We start from the raw sequence: 15,622 nt of genomic DNA, 5'->3' as shown, positions 1-15,622 counted from the left end.
AGGGTGGGAAATCCTATTACAGTAATTGGGGGGGGGGGGCTTTGAAGAGGTAATTAGATTGTAGGACCATGCCATAGTAATGGATTAATAATGTTAGTCAGGGGCGTGGTTCTGACAGCTTTAAAAGGACAGCATATGAGAGATTAGCCTCTCTCTACTCTGCCATTTCTGCCATGTGAGACCCCTGGGTCACTGTTGCCACCACCAAGACCTTCACCAAATGTGTTCTCTGAACTTTGAACTTCCCAGCCTCTGAAACTGTAAGCAATAAATTTCATTTTCTTATAAATTACCCAGTTCCAGGTATTTTGTTATAAGCAACAGAAATGGACAAATAGAGAAAATTGGTACCAGAGAAGTGGGGTGTTGCTTACAACAAATACTTGATAATGTGGAAATGGCTTTGGAACTGGGTATTGAGGAGAGGATGGAGGAATCTGGAGGAACAGGCTAGAAAAAGCCTAGATGCTGGTGAAAATTTAGAAGACAAGAAAAGCAGGGAAAGTTTTAGAGATGGGTTAAATGGTGGTGATGAGAATGCTTACAGAAATATGGACTGTAAAGACCATTCTAAGGGGGTCTCAGATAGAAATAAGAAGGAGTTTTTTGGAAACTGGGGCAAAGATCACCCTTGCTATGAGCTGGCAAGGAACTTGGCTGCATTCTGTTCAGGCCCAAAAGCTTTATGGAATGTGGAACATCAAGGTGCTAACCCAGGGTATTTGGTGGAAGAAATTTCTAAGCAGCAAAGCATTAAGGAAGCTACATGGCTACCTGTAACAGTCTATGCTGAGTTATTGTGCCAAAGGCATGACTTAAATTAAAAGGGAAACAGAGCATAAAGATTTGGAAAATTTGTAGCCTGGCCATGTGGTAGAGAAGCAGAGAGCATTTTCAGGAGAAAAATGCAATGGTGCTGAGATTAGTACAAAAGAACAGGATTACCAAGAGAAGGGGCAGAAGGCCCTGAAGGCACTGCAGAAGCCTCTGGGGCCAATCCTTCCATTACAGGCCCGAAGGCCTATGGAGACAGAGTGGTCTTGGAGAACAGGCCTGAGGCACCCTCCCCTGGCTGGGCTCACTGCTCAGGGCCATCTTGGAATGCTGGTGCCCACACCAGCACCCTGGCTGCTTTGGCTGCCCCAGCTGTGGCTACTTTGGCTCCAGGTGTGGCTGGACCTGCAGCTTTGAAAATACAAGCCAGAAGCTTTGGCAGTGTCCACAAGGTCTAAGGTCTGCAGGCTCAAAGAATGCCAGAGCTCTGAAGGCTTAAGAGTCTCCACCCTGATTTCAAAACATGTATGGAAAAGCCTGGGGGTCCAGGAAGAGATGTGTCATAGGTGTGGAGTCACCACATAGAGCCTTTGATAGAATAATGCTAAGCGGAAACGTGGGGTCAGAGCTGCAGCAGAGAAACCCCATCAGTGCCATGCCTAGTAGAGCCATGAAAGCAGAACCACTACGGAGATCCCAGAATTATGAAGCTGCCAGCATGCAACACCAGCCTTCAAAAGATGAAGCATGGCCTCAGATCAGGAAAGCCACAGGATGGAGCTACCTGACTTGGGGACCCCAGAACCAGCATGCAGAAGACGTCCAACATGGGTCAAAGTACATGATTTGCCAGCTTTGAAACCCTGCCCTGATGGGTTTTGGACTTGTTTGGAACTTGTTACACCATTTTTTTGGCCTATTTCTCCCATTTCAAATGGAAATATGTATCCTATGCTTGTCCCACCATTGTCTCTTAAAAGCAGATAAATTGTTTTGTCTCATAGATGAGACTTTCGACCTTTTGAGTTGAAACAGTTAAGACTTTGGGGATGGAATGAATGTATTTACCTGTGAGAAGGATATGAACTTTGGCAGTCAGGGATGGAATGCTTTGGATTAAATTGTGTCCCCCAAAGTCCATATATTAGAAGCTTAATTCCCACTCTAACTGTTGAGGATGGGAAATCCTATTATGGTAATTGAAAGACGGGACCTTGAAAAGGTGATTAGATTGTAAGACCATGGGGTAGTGAATAGATTAATAATGTTGGTCAGGGGCATGGGTCTGAGGGCTTTAAGAAGACAGCATGTGAGAGTCTCTTTCTCTCCCCACTCCACCATTTTCTGCTATGTGAGACCCCAACATTGCTGTAAAGCCATCACCAAAGAAGACCCTCACCAGATGTGTTCCCTGGACTTTGGACTTCCCAGTCTCTGAAACTGTAAGCAATAAATTTCATTTTCTTATAAATTACCCAGTTCTAGGTATTTTGTTGTAAGCAACAGAAACAGACTAATACACCAGGTTAGTACTCCTGACAGCTGATGTGGAATCTTCTAGTTTCTTCAAACTCAAGAAACTCTCAGGAAAAGATGTAGTACTAAAATATCCAATCTTTTAACATGCAGATCATTAATAACTACTTTTTTATTGCCATTGTAAGATAGTGTGAGTTTAAAAATTATTTAAATATTAATATGTTCAAAAGTTATAAAATTTTGTTGGATATTTTCAGAGTGCTTCTTTCATTACAAGGAAAAAATAAGCAACCTACAAATACATCATTAAAAAAAAAAAATCCTTAAATATATGCCCAAGCAGAGTAGATAAAAATAGCATTGTGGCATCATTTAAGTTACAGCATGTGTTTAAGATGATCTTAATATAAAAGAAGAGACTGATTTCCATTTCAATTTTTTATTTATTTACCCACTTAATTGCTAGAAGACTGGTTAAAATATGTATTGTTTATTCTATAATATACAATTTTAAACTATTGCTTAAACATTACAAATATTATTCCTTAAATCACTTTCTGTCAATCCAACATAAAATTTACAAATTCCTGCAAAACTTCTCTGTACAGTCCCTCACTTCCCTCCTGTCGAAGCTGGAAGTTACATTTATCTACCAAGGTTCAAAAATCTCTTGCTGTTTTATAGCTTGAAATGCTACCTCTATGAACATATCTACCAAATATGTATTTCTAGTTTTGACTTCTCTCTTGAATTACACACTCAACTTTCTGATTTCAAAATGGATTCCACTCTGGCATGCTGAACTCAGCATGACCAAAAGCAATCTTATCTTACACCACCCCCCAAGCTTCCTCTTTTCCTTCCTATGTTCTGCATCTCATTAGGAGCATCACTGCCTTCAGAGTCAAATAGGTTGAAAACCTCAAGAATCACTTTCACTTCACCTTCTTTTTCTTCCTCTAACTCTGAAGGGTCACCAAGAGCTGCAGATTTTACCTCCAAAACATACCTTGCACATTTGAACCAACACTTGCTATACCTACTGTCAGTTCTCTAGGCCAGGCCTTCGCTATTCCCGCCCAGACTGTTTTAATTTCTCTTGATCATTACTCCTGCTTTTAGTTTCTTTTCTCTTAATCCATTCTTCACAGAGTCAAGAGAATAATCTATCAAGGCATAGCCTTGATTCTTCTGCTCCCTTCTCAAAAGCCTTCAATGGTTATCTGCAACCAAATAAAGTCCCAATTCCTTGACAGAGTAGTCAAAACCTCTATCATCTTCCTCTAACTTACCTTCTGTCACTCAACAATCTCCCATCCCTTTAGCCTAATGTGTACTCCAGCTCACTGGAATCCAAATCATCCTCTAAGATAGTACCATCCAGCTAGAAAATACCTCCTCCATCTTCAGTCCATAGCAACTTTTCAGCTCCAACACATACTATGTCACAGCACTTTATTTATACCATACTACAGCACTTCTTACATTCTATTGTGTGGCATGGTTATTCATAAATGTCTGTCTTCCCATAGCTGGGATTTGACAAATGAATGAGATGAATGATGAAGTCAACAGAGACCCTATAAAGCAACTTTTGAAAGAAAGGAAGAAATTTATTCAAAACCTAAATAGTAAAAATTTTGTAAGAGTTAATAAATTACTGATTGATTAAGACTTCTGTTTTACGTATGCCTTGTATCACAGGGGTAAAACCAAGGTATCTCTTGGTAGGATTCCTTTAAATCTTTTACTATCTCAAAAATTTTTCACAAGTAGCAAATTAGTCACAAGTAGCAAACTTTGAGATCACTTCATTTATCTCAGCACAAATTCAAAATCTAACTCAGTACTAAAAAAATTGTACAGACACTTAATGTGTTATTATCTCCTATTCAAGTCTACTAGGGCCCCATGATTGTACTGAAGTGGAACAACTTCAATGAGGAAAAAAATATGTGAAGAAGAATAATTCAAATAAATGATATTCCCTGTTTTAAGGATCTAAGAAGCTGAGATTTTCAAAACCAATAAAACAAAAAGTAGTCATCCAAAATCTAAGTTTCACTCCATACGTAATATTTTTCAGAAGTATTAAGAGTCCAAACTAGAAAACAATATTTACTCTTATTTTTTAAAATGTCTGTATATAATCCAAGCATCTTTAGTTGACAAACTTTAAAATACATTATGTTCACAGTGAAAACATAAAGATAGAGAATGAATTATATTTCAAGCTTGACAAATGTATGAAATGCAGTGAGGGTAAAAGGCAGGAAAAAGCTATTTGACATCATCACTTTTTAAATACTTTTAAAACTCTTTCAGTAATGTAACTTCAAATACATGACAAGGACAGCAAGACAAAAACGTAAGCAGGTACTCAACTTGCTTTGCTCTTTAGCATTAATTAATTATTTTCTAATTTCCTGAGTATCCGTGTATGCTCAGTAGATTTAGCATCTATTAGATGGAAAAGTGTTTCTTCTATTTTCTATCACCTGGCTAAGACTCTTGTGAAAACCACACTCAGGAACCTCACATTAATAAATCATCATTCTGACCATACTGATTAGCAATCATTTCCTTACTCTCACCTCAGCATTTCTACCAACAGCATAATGCCATTTCTAAAAGGCAATGGCCAGCAGAATCCAAACAGAAAACTGTCTGAACAGTGGCCAGAAAACAAGGTGGATGTTTCTACTCTGCTCCCACCTTACCTTGTGTGAGTCTGTACCACAGCCCATTCCATACTACATGGCAATTCTCCATTCATATGCCTGTATCTGATGCTGTGCTCCCAGTTCCTTGACAGGTCAAGGGCAGGGTTATGTCTTGCCTAGCTTTGCATTCCCAGTAATAGGCTCTAAGTGGGAACATGGTAGGCCCTCAATAAATGTTTATTAAGTGTTTAAGAAACTCTGTCTCTGTAATAGCTTTGGAACAAACTCCACATTTCATTTCGGGTGTATGTGAACCTAGATATGTATTCATAAGTAATAGTTCTGTCACTGTATCAAACAGGCATCCACTGACTTAAGGGCATTTATGTCAACTTTGACTTATAGTGACGCATAGAGCTAAGACCAGAAAACCTGTCTAAATGGGATGTTTTTGGAGATACTACTATTCTTTATTTCAGTACATGTACTGTGCTAACTCTGTGCAACCTCATGTTCTGTTACAAAACACTCTACATCTTACAAGGAATACAACTGAGCAATTACACTTTCCTACTCTCAGTTTCCTTGGAGAGAAAGCTTGCCCCTTGAAAACAGAACAACTAGTTGGAACTGAAATTTCAGTTGACCATTTAGAATTCTAAGGAAATACAGATTTACTAGATATTTCCCCTATGGTCTAAGACTGCTTCATTATCCCCTGTATATTAAGTTTTTTTATTTTTTAGGTAGCTCAGACACACTGAACTTGAAGCTGATTTTCATATATGTACTTCTAAGTTCTGCCCTTGTGAAAAGTCTTCATAAAGAAAAAATGCTAACTATACATTTAACTCTGCCTTTTACATAACTACCAATTAGACTTGAAAGTTGCTATTTTCTGTTATTCACAAGCTAAACTCATGGTATTGCAGTTATTTTAAAAAACAGTTAGGTAATGTGTCAAGGGATTAACTTTGGAAATAATAATAAAGTTCCTGATCATCATCACAATGTTGGTATTATTAGTCACTTCCTTCAACACTGACAAATAAAAGATGCATGCATGTGGGGAGTGCTTCTTCACTTAAATATGTTGCCAATTAGTAATTATCAATGCCTTTCTAATATTGTGTGACAAAGTAGAAGTAAACATACTGAGCTCTTTTATGATGATTTATGTGATTTCTCTCCACAAAGCCCATGGATACATTCACAAATCAACACAACCATTTCCATCTTTGACAAATAATGAAGACAAACAGGGAAAGCCACAGCAATGTACCTTTGCCAACATCCATACCCACATCCCACTAAGTAGAGACTATGGATAATAGATTTCCTTGTGAGTCAAGTTTTTCAACTGGAGAGGCTAAACCCAAACCCACAAAAGAGTTAATAAATAAAGGCAGATTGTTAACTATCAAGTAACCATCTATTTTACCATAACTCATGGTAAAATAATTAAAAGTGGATAAAACTTATGCTAATGATCAGTTACAGACCAAAATTATGCACACCGTTTTTTAATGTTTTAAAAATAATGACTTCATAGTAACTATAACTTACCACTTCCTTATACATGCCTTTTCGATTTGATTTTCTAACACTTACTCAAAGAAAATTTTGACCACTCAGAGAAAGGGGGTGGGGAGAAAGGAGCTTTCTTGTAGAATTTGATCCATTTCTTGCCTACCTATATAACAGAGAAGTTAGAGAAAAACCTTGAATTCCTTCTCCTACCCCCACTAATGATTTAGGCGATGACAGTGACCTTCAAATGCATGCTCTATAGAAAAGCAAAGAGAGCTAGTTTTGTGCATACCAAATATATGTAATTCTTCCAGTTGCATCCTCCTCACTCTTAAGTATCCAGTACTAAAATCAAAACCTGATCCCAAGCAGCAAGTTGCAATGTTCTGACACTATGTCATCATTCTGTCTGGAGCATTTTAATATAACAATTTGAATAAATTGGTGGAAGCTTAAATAGGTCACACTAAAGCCCAAAACTGAAGATATTTATCTGGCAAAAATATTCTAGCTCTTCACGTAGCACCACCAGCCATAGAATGACTGCCCATTATTCATCTATCTATGTATACTTTGCATAAGGATAAATGAAAATCAACTAAATTCTTGTCACCTTTCTGTATGGCTACTACTACTGACTGTGGCTTTTTTAAGCCAATATTTGCCCATAATAACAAACCAAAGCAAAGGTAAATGCTACCATGTTATTTCATGGAGACTTTGGCATACTCCTACAAAAGATACTTTTTAAACCTCTGCAGTTATAAAGCTATCATATAAAGAGTCGTGCTTCAACTAAATTTAAAATTAGCCCCAAATATCTGTGAAATAAAGCCATAAGGTACTATAAATATTTAACAATATACACAGGACAGTGCTATTGCTTTAAAAGCAAGAACTATTAATTTTTGCAAAGCAGCAAGCTACATCTTAATCATATTTATTTCATAATCCTACTTAGTAAGATAGGATACTGACAGCTACAATTTTCTGAGTAGATCCCTGTAAGGTATTTAGGTTGCCTTTTCAACTGATCTTCTCCGGACACTGACTTCCAGCTTGATTTCTTCTTGTCAAGTTATAGATCATCTGAAAGCAACATGCAGAAACCACAGAGGTTTCTGATACTCTCAGCCCCACCAACCCCAACATAAATTTTCCTTTCACAGTAAACAATGTGCAATCAAAAGGTTTCCTGTTTCAAAATGGAATAGTAGATGAAAGAAATCATACTTCTCCCATTAAGAGTTTCTTAATAAAGATGAATTCTCAAAGATGAAAATGGAAACTCTCTCAAGTACTGCTTCTTCACTTAAGGACTAATCTGATTCTTTCCCCAGTAAATATTTTCAGCATCACACATGTGATTGTCATGAGCCGTTCATCAGAGAATTTTGTTAAATTACTTATTTACACTCTTTTGATATCTAAGAGCAACATAACCTCACATAAGACAAAAGAAACACTTCCAAACTATACTATGGCCATACACCAACAAAAAGCAGCCAATGGTAATAATTTTGCATATCTAAGTCATATAGAGGAACTCTGAACCTTGAAGCGTAGGAAGGCCAAAAGGTAAAACAAGTCTTTGCTCTGAATCCAACTTTTCAAAACACACAGGATGGAAGTAAGAAAAATGATCAACACGAAGCAAAAGACTGCTGCTGTAACAATAATTATTATTAATTAACAGTATAAATACATGTGGAGAAATAATATCCAAGGTAAATAGGGCTAATGCACAGGCACAGTCAGACCTGACTTACCACTTTGTCCATGAGTTTCCAAGTTTTCTCCACAGTCCTCCGATCTGCTGCAGCTTGCTTAGGGGGTCCAACTGCATCTTGAATAGCATCAATAATACCCAAAATTCGGCCTTTTCTGGGGTTTCCTCCTCTACCACCAGGGTTTCTGCCATTCATAGAATTTGCCATCTGGAATCTTAGTTCTCTGATGGGCAGATTTTAAAAAAAGAAAAGTTAGTTGGCTATGAAAATATTTACCCACATAAAACTGAACCGGCTAACTTATACCCACTACATCCTCCTCCATCAGTGAGAACAAAACCGTGGGTCTCAGATTAAACTTTTCAACAAGCATGTGAATTTACACTCTCAATCTTCACACCCAGTAGGTTTAGGAGCAATAATCAAAGATTTGCTCAGAGTACTAAGAGTTAAAGATGTATCCTCCTCACGTTTCAAGTAGCTAAGGCTTAATTAATACCCAACTCATAACAACAAAAACTTAAATAGGTTTCCTCCAACTAGATAAGAACACAATGTTCTCTCCCTCCCTGCCTTAATCGCAATTCAAAATACTAGAACAACTGACTCCCCTAGAATACATTTTGGGAGCCTCATTGAGAAACCTCACTTTCACTCTGTTATCCAAGTTATATAAACGTAAAGATTACCCTGCACAAACATAAGGGACATGTCTGTTGTCAACAAAGGCGTAGGACTTGGATTTTCCCCGCTAAAACCACTAAGTATGGTCACATGAACACACAGTTCGTTAAACCAAGGCAGTGAGTAGTTATTCCCAAGAACCAAATAAACAACAAATAGCCCATTTTAAAAGAGAGGGTGAGAAACTGACAACGGGCATGGACGAGAGAAGAGAGTTCACTTCTTTGGTTCCTTGCCTCTAGTCTCACCCGAGGGAGGCGGGGGACATCCAAAGCTTTGTTTCAGGACGTCTATGTCCCTTCACTGATCAGGCCCCTTCCCTGCCACTCTCGTATCTCAGCTGCGGAGGAAGATGGGCAGAGACAGGACAAAGTAACCCCTCGCTTCTCCAGCGCCCGCAGCCCCGGCCGCCCGGGGCACTCCGCGACCCGCGCCCGGGTGGACGAACGTCCCTGGCGGTCTGCAACCCCCAGGCCCCCGTCTCCCTTTACTCCTCTTCCCGGCCTGCCCGGATTCCGGTCTTTAAATACCCCACTTCAAACTGGACGGCGGCGGCAACAGCGGCTAGAAACCAGGGCTGTCCCCGCTTCCTCCGTGGCCCGCGCCCGGCTGCCCGGGGCCCCGGGCCGGAAAGAAGAGTCGAGACTCCCCGACGCCCCGTCCCTCCTTGCCTCTCGGCGCCGTAGCTGTCCAGAGACACGCGTGTTCGCGGCTCCGACTCTACACGCACGCAGCTCAGGGTGCGTGGGCAGCCGGGGCGGGGAGTGTGTAATCGCCGTAATAGCACGCTCCCGAGGAAGGAGCAACCCAGAGCAGGCCACCGAGACGTGGAAACGCAACAATTACCGTCGAGGCAAATCCACACCCGCTCTCCCCTCCCGCCCGACTCCCGGGAGGCCGCGGGACACCGCGGCAGCACTAGCTGGAGGAGGAGACCACTAGCTGGACACCCCACCCCTGTAAAACACACAGACCCGGGCGCGGGGCGGGACTGGGGCGGGGCCGCGCGCCGCTGGGCCAATCCCGTGCGCCTGCTCATTGCCCGACAGCGGGCCCAGCCAATGGGCGGGAGGCGCTTGTACTCCTCCCGCTACCACCCCGTCCACGTCTTCCACAGTACACAATGGCCCCAAGGGAAGGCCCACTTAGCCGCACGTCCCAAATGGAAAGGGACTCGGAGGGAAATGAGAGGTCTGGACTCGCCCCAGAACGAAAGTGGGAAAGGGAAAGGATATAGGAGAAGGGATGCAAGGCACTAAGGAGCTAACCAATAAGGGTTGGGCAGGTGGGCGTGAGCATCGGGAGCGGGAGCCAAAGCTGACTGGGGCTAAAAGGCGGGACTTCCTGCTTTGCTCACCTTCCTAGTCTTTTGTTTCATAGCAACAGAGTGGTGGCTGGAAGGGTGTTACTTCTCTGCTCTGGGCGGGTCCGAGGCTAAAGAAATTCATCTCCCTGGGGCTGCCAAACTTTTCTACCCAGGACAGCAGCCAAACAGGTCTAAGACATTGCTTCTTGTTGGCTATCAAAAAAGAGCAACAGTCACCAAGCTTCTAAGATGAAGTATAAAGTCACATAAAGTAGGCTAAGGTTAACACCTGACTGTCAACTAAAACTTCCTAAATTTCTGAGAGTTTCCCTTTTACTGTTAGTTCTAGAGGGAGTGCAAATTAAACAGCAGGCTGATGAAAAAGCAGAGAGTTGACAACCCTGGCCAAATGTCTCTGCTAATCGTGCCAGGGCAGTAAAAGTACCAGACAATGGGACTTGCTAATGTATGCTTTGGGCCTTTTTACTTAGTAAGAGTTTCTACACAAATAACTGAGGAGGAAACAGCTTTTGTATTTTGTCTGTCACCTTTACATAAATTTCTCTCCGTTTTAAAAACAACCTTATTGTATCTGCCATTCTCTCCCAGCATTTTTAATCTCTTTCTGTGGCTCCATCTTTTCTACCCTTAAAAGGGTCCACATTCGGCTAGTCTTAAAAGGACAAAGTTACTGTGCTGGGACTCTACTTACAACAAGTCATAGGTTAAACACCTTTCTATTTACTTCAATCCCATCACACATGCTACTAACAATTGCCGTGGATTTTCATGCCTAGAACTTTCTTTCCACTACAGTTTATCAAAGTTGAATACGCTTTAAACCTTGGGCTTCTCGGATGTTGTGATATTTTACATCGTTTAAAAAAAATTTAATCTTTCTCTAACCAGTTAACCTATATAAATGTTTCTCAATAGTTCTAATAAGTTTCTTACAAATAAGCATTTTAGTACTATGACTATTACTGTGAAAGATCCTGAGTTGTTAAAAATGTTCTTTACAGCCCTAAATTCAGATTAAGATTTTCATTTGATGAAAACAGACAAAATGTGCTCTTTGCAACCAGTTAGGTGATAAAATGTGGTGCGGGAAATAAATTTGCTTCCTTGTCATTATTTCTATGCCAGTAATTAAAGAGTAGTTCCTTGTTTTCACATACTGTTTATCTAAAAATGTGCTAGCCTCTCCATATCTCCTCCACCCATCCATATCTCCTTTATTCATAGTAATAGTAGTTACATTTACTAAGGGGAGACTGCAGAGAAAAACTTATTACGTGACTTTTAAAGTAAATCTAAAAAATTGAAACATGTATAGAAGGTTTTTCAGCATGTAGCAAAACAGTGGCTTAAGGGAACATTATAACTAAGTATATTACTCATATTCATATCTGGATAAATGTAGGTTAAGTGAAATACATGTTGTAGCGTGTGTCATTCTTTTTATATTGTGTTTTGTAACTGAAGGAAATGGCTTAATGAGAAAATAGGACTGTCTATGATCTTAAGCATATCACGTTGATACAAATTATGCTTTGTGGTATATGGTTAGACATATATGGATGTGTATGTGATATATATTTATGTGTGTTTGTATATATATATAAACAAATTACAGTTTCATTCTCAACTAGCTGTTTTATCAAAGCCATCTAGAGTCCAAGTTAAGTTCTAGCAGGGGTCCCAGTTGAGCTCAAATTAGGATTAAGAGTTTGGTTATGGCTGATGAACTGATGGGGCAGCAGCCCTCCCTGACAATTATTAGCATGAGTTAACGTACTTGGAACAAAGACCTGCTGGGATAAAATTTCATACCCCAGTGCCTCCAATGGAGACACGAGAGAGAGCGCACAGTAAAAGACTGCATGCTTAGGGGCTACAAATAAGAACACAAACAAATGTTTTCATAGGAGACTTTGTGATACTCAGGGCATCAGCAGTAGAACTTCAAGCTGGCAGAGTTGGCTAGAAAAATAGTCTTCTCATTTCTATAGAACAAGTCAGTCTTCAGCATGCTACAGTTTAAAATGAATACAGCATCATTTGGTAATGTGGGGATCTGTAACCTAAAGACAATATGCATACGACCTCCTTAAAGGAGAGTAGTGTTCTCCTGCTAGATCCGGACAGGAGGCAGAATGATGGGATTCCTACCTAAAGGGTCTTAGAAGCACCAGAGTGGCAAATAGGTGAATAATATAAACAAACTAGCTATAAGCAAATGTGAGAACCTTCCCTCAGGACTCCCAGAGAAGACTGGGAGACTTTGTGGCAAGTGTACTGCCTTGAGTTGAATGTTCCCCCAAAACTTAATCTGCACAGTAACTGTTAAGGGTGGAAAATCTTATCATGGTAATTGAAAGAAGGGGCCTGGAAGAGATGATTAGACTGTAGGACCATGCCATGGTGAATGGATTAATAATGGTGGTCAGGAGCATGGTTCTGAGGGCTTTAAAAGGAGTGTGCATGAGGAACTATGTCTCTATCTGCTCTGCCACTTTTCTGCCATGCGAGACTCATGGGTCCCTGTTGCCACCACCAAGACTTTCTCCAAATTTGTTCCCTGGACTTTGGACTTCCCAGCCTCTGAAACTGTAAGCAATAAATTTCATTTTCTTATAAATCACCCAATTCTAGGTATTTTGTTATAAGCAACAGAAATGGACTAATACTGGTACTTAAGAAATTTTGTAAAGACAGCTATGAGCCTTTGTAATTTGAGGATTAAAGTTTGACACTAATATATGTACCAACATGCTTCTGTCATCTGGGCAAATATAGATTACATTCCTGTCTATAAACAACGGATTTTTCTTTAAAAAAAAAAAAAAATTATTTGAGGGAAAATATTTAGACTTTTGTAATTTGGTTCAATTTTTCTTCTTTTTTTTCTACTTTCTCCAGATTCACAAGTGACCCCTGTTATTTTGGACATGAGTTGACTAAACAGCAAAGCCCTCCCAAAATGTATTTGACATATAATAGCTCAAAAAATATTTGTTAAAGGAATTAATTGACTGTTTAAGGATATTGCATAGGAAATATAACACTGTCCCTGTTTCTACACAATGGAGATTTCACTTAATTCATAAATCTAAGCAAGATACAGAAAAACAGAATACTAAAACACAAAATGCTAATCTCCCAGAAAGAATTTGGACACAAATTCACAGGTTAGAAAGAAATAAGAGTAATATGACCTAGTTATATTTGGGCTTAACAAGTCATTCCTTGCTAAGAGGAACAGATTTTCTTCCATCCTTAACAACACATACTAATTGTTGGCAGTGAGGGCTGCTGATCCATTGGCTCATCAGATATAACCAGACTCTGAGTCCTAGTCTAGGTTCAGCTAGAATTCTTGCTTAACAACAACAGCAACAGCAAAAATAACAATGACTTAAATAAGATAGAACCTTATTTTTCTCTCAGATAGAAAAAGTCTGAAAGTAGGAATTATAGGTAGGTATGGTGGCTCCACAATTTTCCTAAGGACTCAAGTTCCTATTTTTCTTCTGTACCATCCCAGCACCTGACTTCCTACCCTCAGAGTCACCTCATGTTGCAAGATGGCTGTTGTCACTCCATCCATCACCACTGATTTCCAGGCTAAAAGCTTAAGAGGAAAGGCAGAAGGGCAAATTGAACTTCCAGCTGTGTCAATTTCCTTTAAGCAATATTCACAGAACTTCCACAAATATTTATCTCCGACAGTCAAGGCCAGAACTTAGTCCCATGGCCAAATTCAGTTGCAAAAAGTCTGGAAAGCAGTGTGCTTTTTATTATGGGAAGCAATATAACCAACTAAAAATTCAGGGTTTGTTTCTGAAGAGAAAAGCGTGAATAGATGTTATAGCAAGATACTGGCAAATTCTACCACAGTGATAATATTCTAAGAATTAAGATTATGATTAATAATTCACTTCTTGAAGCAAAAATTAGAGATTCCAATGTAGGTGGTAGGAGATAGTGAAAATTGGATTTCATGGTTTGGGATACCAGTTGAATTCTAGAACATTTATGTACATATATATAAAATCTTAACATCATATCCTAAGCAATATTTATTAAAAGTTATAATCATTTCCTTCCCGAACAGAGACTAGCATCTGATATTACTAGATGTGAATATCCTTTAAAGTTTATTGTGTGAGTACATATAGTAACGTACAATTCTCGTTGCGGCATGTGTGCTCAATAATCTTGAACAATCAATATCACACGGTACAAAATGGGCAAAATTAAGTAAGCAGCTTCCCTAATAGGTTTCTGTTCTAATGTTTATTTCAGATTTAATATTCTAGTGTTTATTTCAGATATTTACATATCTGCAAAATATATGATGTCTTCAAAATCACTTCTTTGTGGTTTTCCTTCCCAGACAATTGGTTCCCCAATCAATTCTTTTGCAGAGTATGATTTATCTGGTAGTCACTCTTTGTAATAAAGAGGATTTATATCAAACTATTAAATAGCTACTCCAGAACTTGGAGTAAGCCAACTGCTTTGTCTTAGTTCTGTATTCCTTCATATTCTCATTGTATTCTACATATTTCATAGTATAATTTCTATGCTTCCTAGAACATGCTTTGATTCAGAAAAATATGGATAATTTTATTTTCTCTTCAGAATTTTTGTGAAGAATGCATAATTTGAAAGAATTTGTCACAATAACTTCTTTATAATCCCCCTGCATTGTAATTATTACAAATTAATACAACATTGAATTTTTATTTTTTAATTAAAAAATATAAATTCAGAATCTTTAAGGCTGAAGGAGATCTTGGTACTGATCCTATCACTTAATTGGGCAGATCTAGAAATTGGCAAATTTATCCAGAGTGACCAGACCCTAAAAATATATATATAATAAACCTCAATTCACAGGAGATTAATTTGTGATATAAAACTCATGTAATTCCATGAGAAATTAATTGCTAATCAGACTAATAATAACATAGAGCAGTTATATGTTCATTTTATAATCAAGAAGCCAAACTAAGAGCAGAAATGAATGTACCAATCAGAAAAAGCAAATTACCTGCAAAAGTAAATCTGACAATGTCAATAGAGATCTAACATATTCTAAATCTACAGAGTCTATTGTTTTTCAAGTTTCCATTCTCAGTGTACAAAAATTATCCTTTTCTGTATTAAATCTCTTGATTATTTTAGGTAACAAAATCTATTAGGCATCTATCTTTATCAGCTATGATTTCTAACTTCTCATTCACTCATTTATTCACTAAGCCTTTTTTGGGCATCTAATGTATGTCAAGCATTATGCTAAACACCAGGAAATACAAAGATGATTAAGCCTCAGTCAACATTCCCAAAGAGAAAGGGGAACATAAAAGGATAATTATATACTCAAGTTGAAAAAGCAGTGATTTCTGTGGGCAGAGATCATTATGAGAAACTGAGAAAAGACACTCAAA

The 15,622-nt window shown here is 38.8% G+C and overlaps 1 protein-coding gene across 4 annotated transcripts in view; it reads right to left on the bottom strand.

Annotated features, from left to right (window-relative positions):
- Nucleotides 1-9,785, bottom strand: part of CBLB (Cbl proto-oncogene B) — a 192,031-nt gene extending 182,246 nt beyond the window's left edge. Inside the window, exons 1-2 of one of the 4 annotated variants that reach the window (XM_063095375.1) lie at nt 9,532-9,785; nt 8,216-8,399 (exon numbers count right to left, since the gene is read on the bottom strand). In XM_063095375.1, the coding sequence (XP_062951445.1) occupies nt 8,216-8,383 (168 nt within the window). In that variant the 5' untranslated portion in view covers nt 8,384-8,399; nt 9,532-9,785. The other 3 variants (XM_063095381.1, XM_063095390.1, XM_063095366.1) reach the window with 3 other exon arrangements.
- Between the last annotated feature and the right edge of the window lie 5,837 nt (nt 9,786-15,622).

Source organism: Cynocephalus volans, chromosome 1, assembly GCF_027409185.1.
Source record: "Cynocephalus volans isolate mCynVol1 chromosome 1, mCynVol1.pri, whole genome shotgun sequence".
NCBI classification, from domain to species: Eukaryota; Metazoa; Chordata; class Mammalia; order Dermoptera; family Cynocephalidae; genus Cynocephalus; species Cynocephalus volans.
This window is presented reverse-complemented; position numbering and strand designations above follow the sequence as displayed.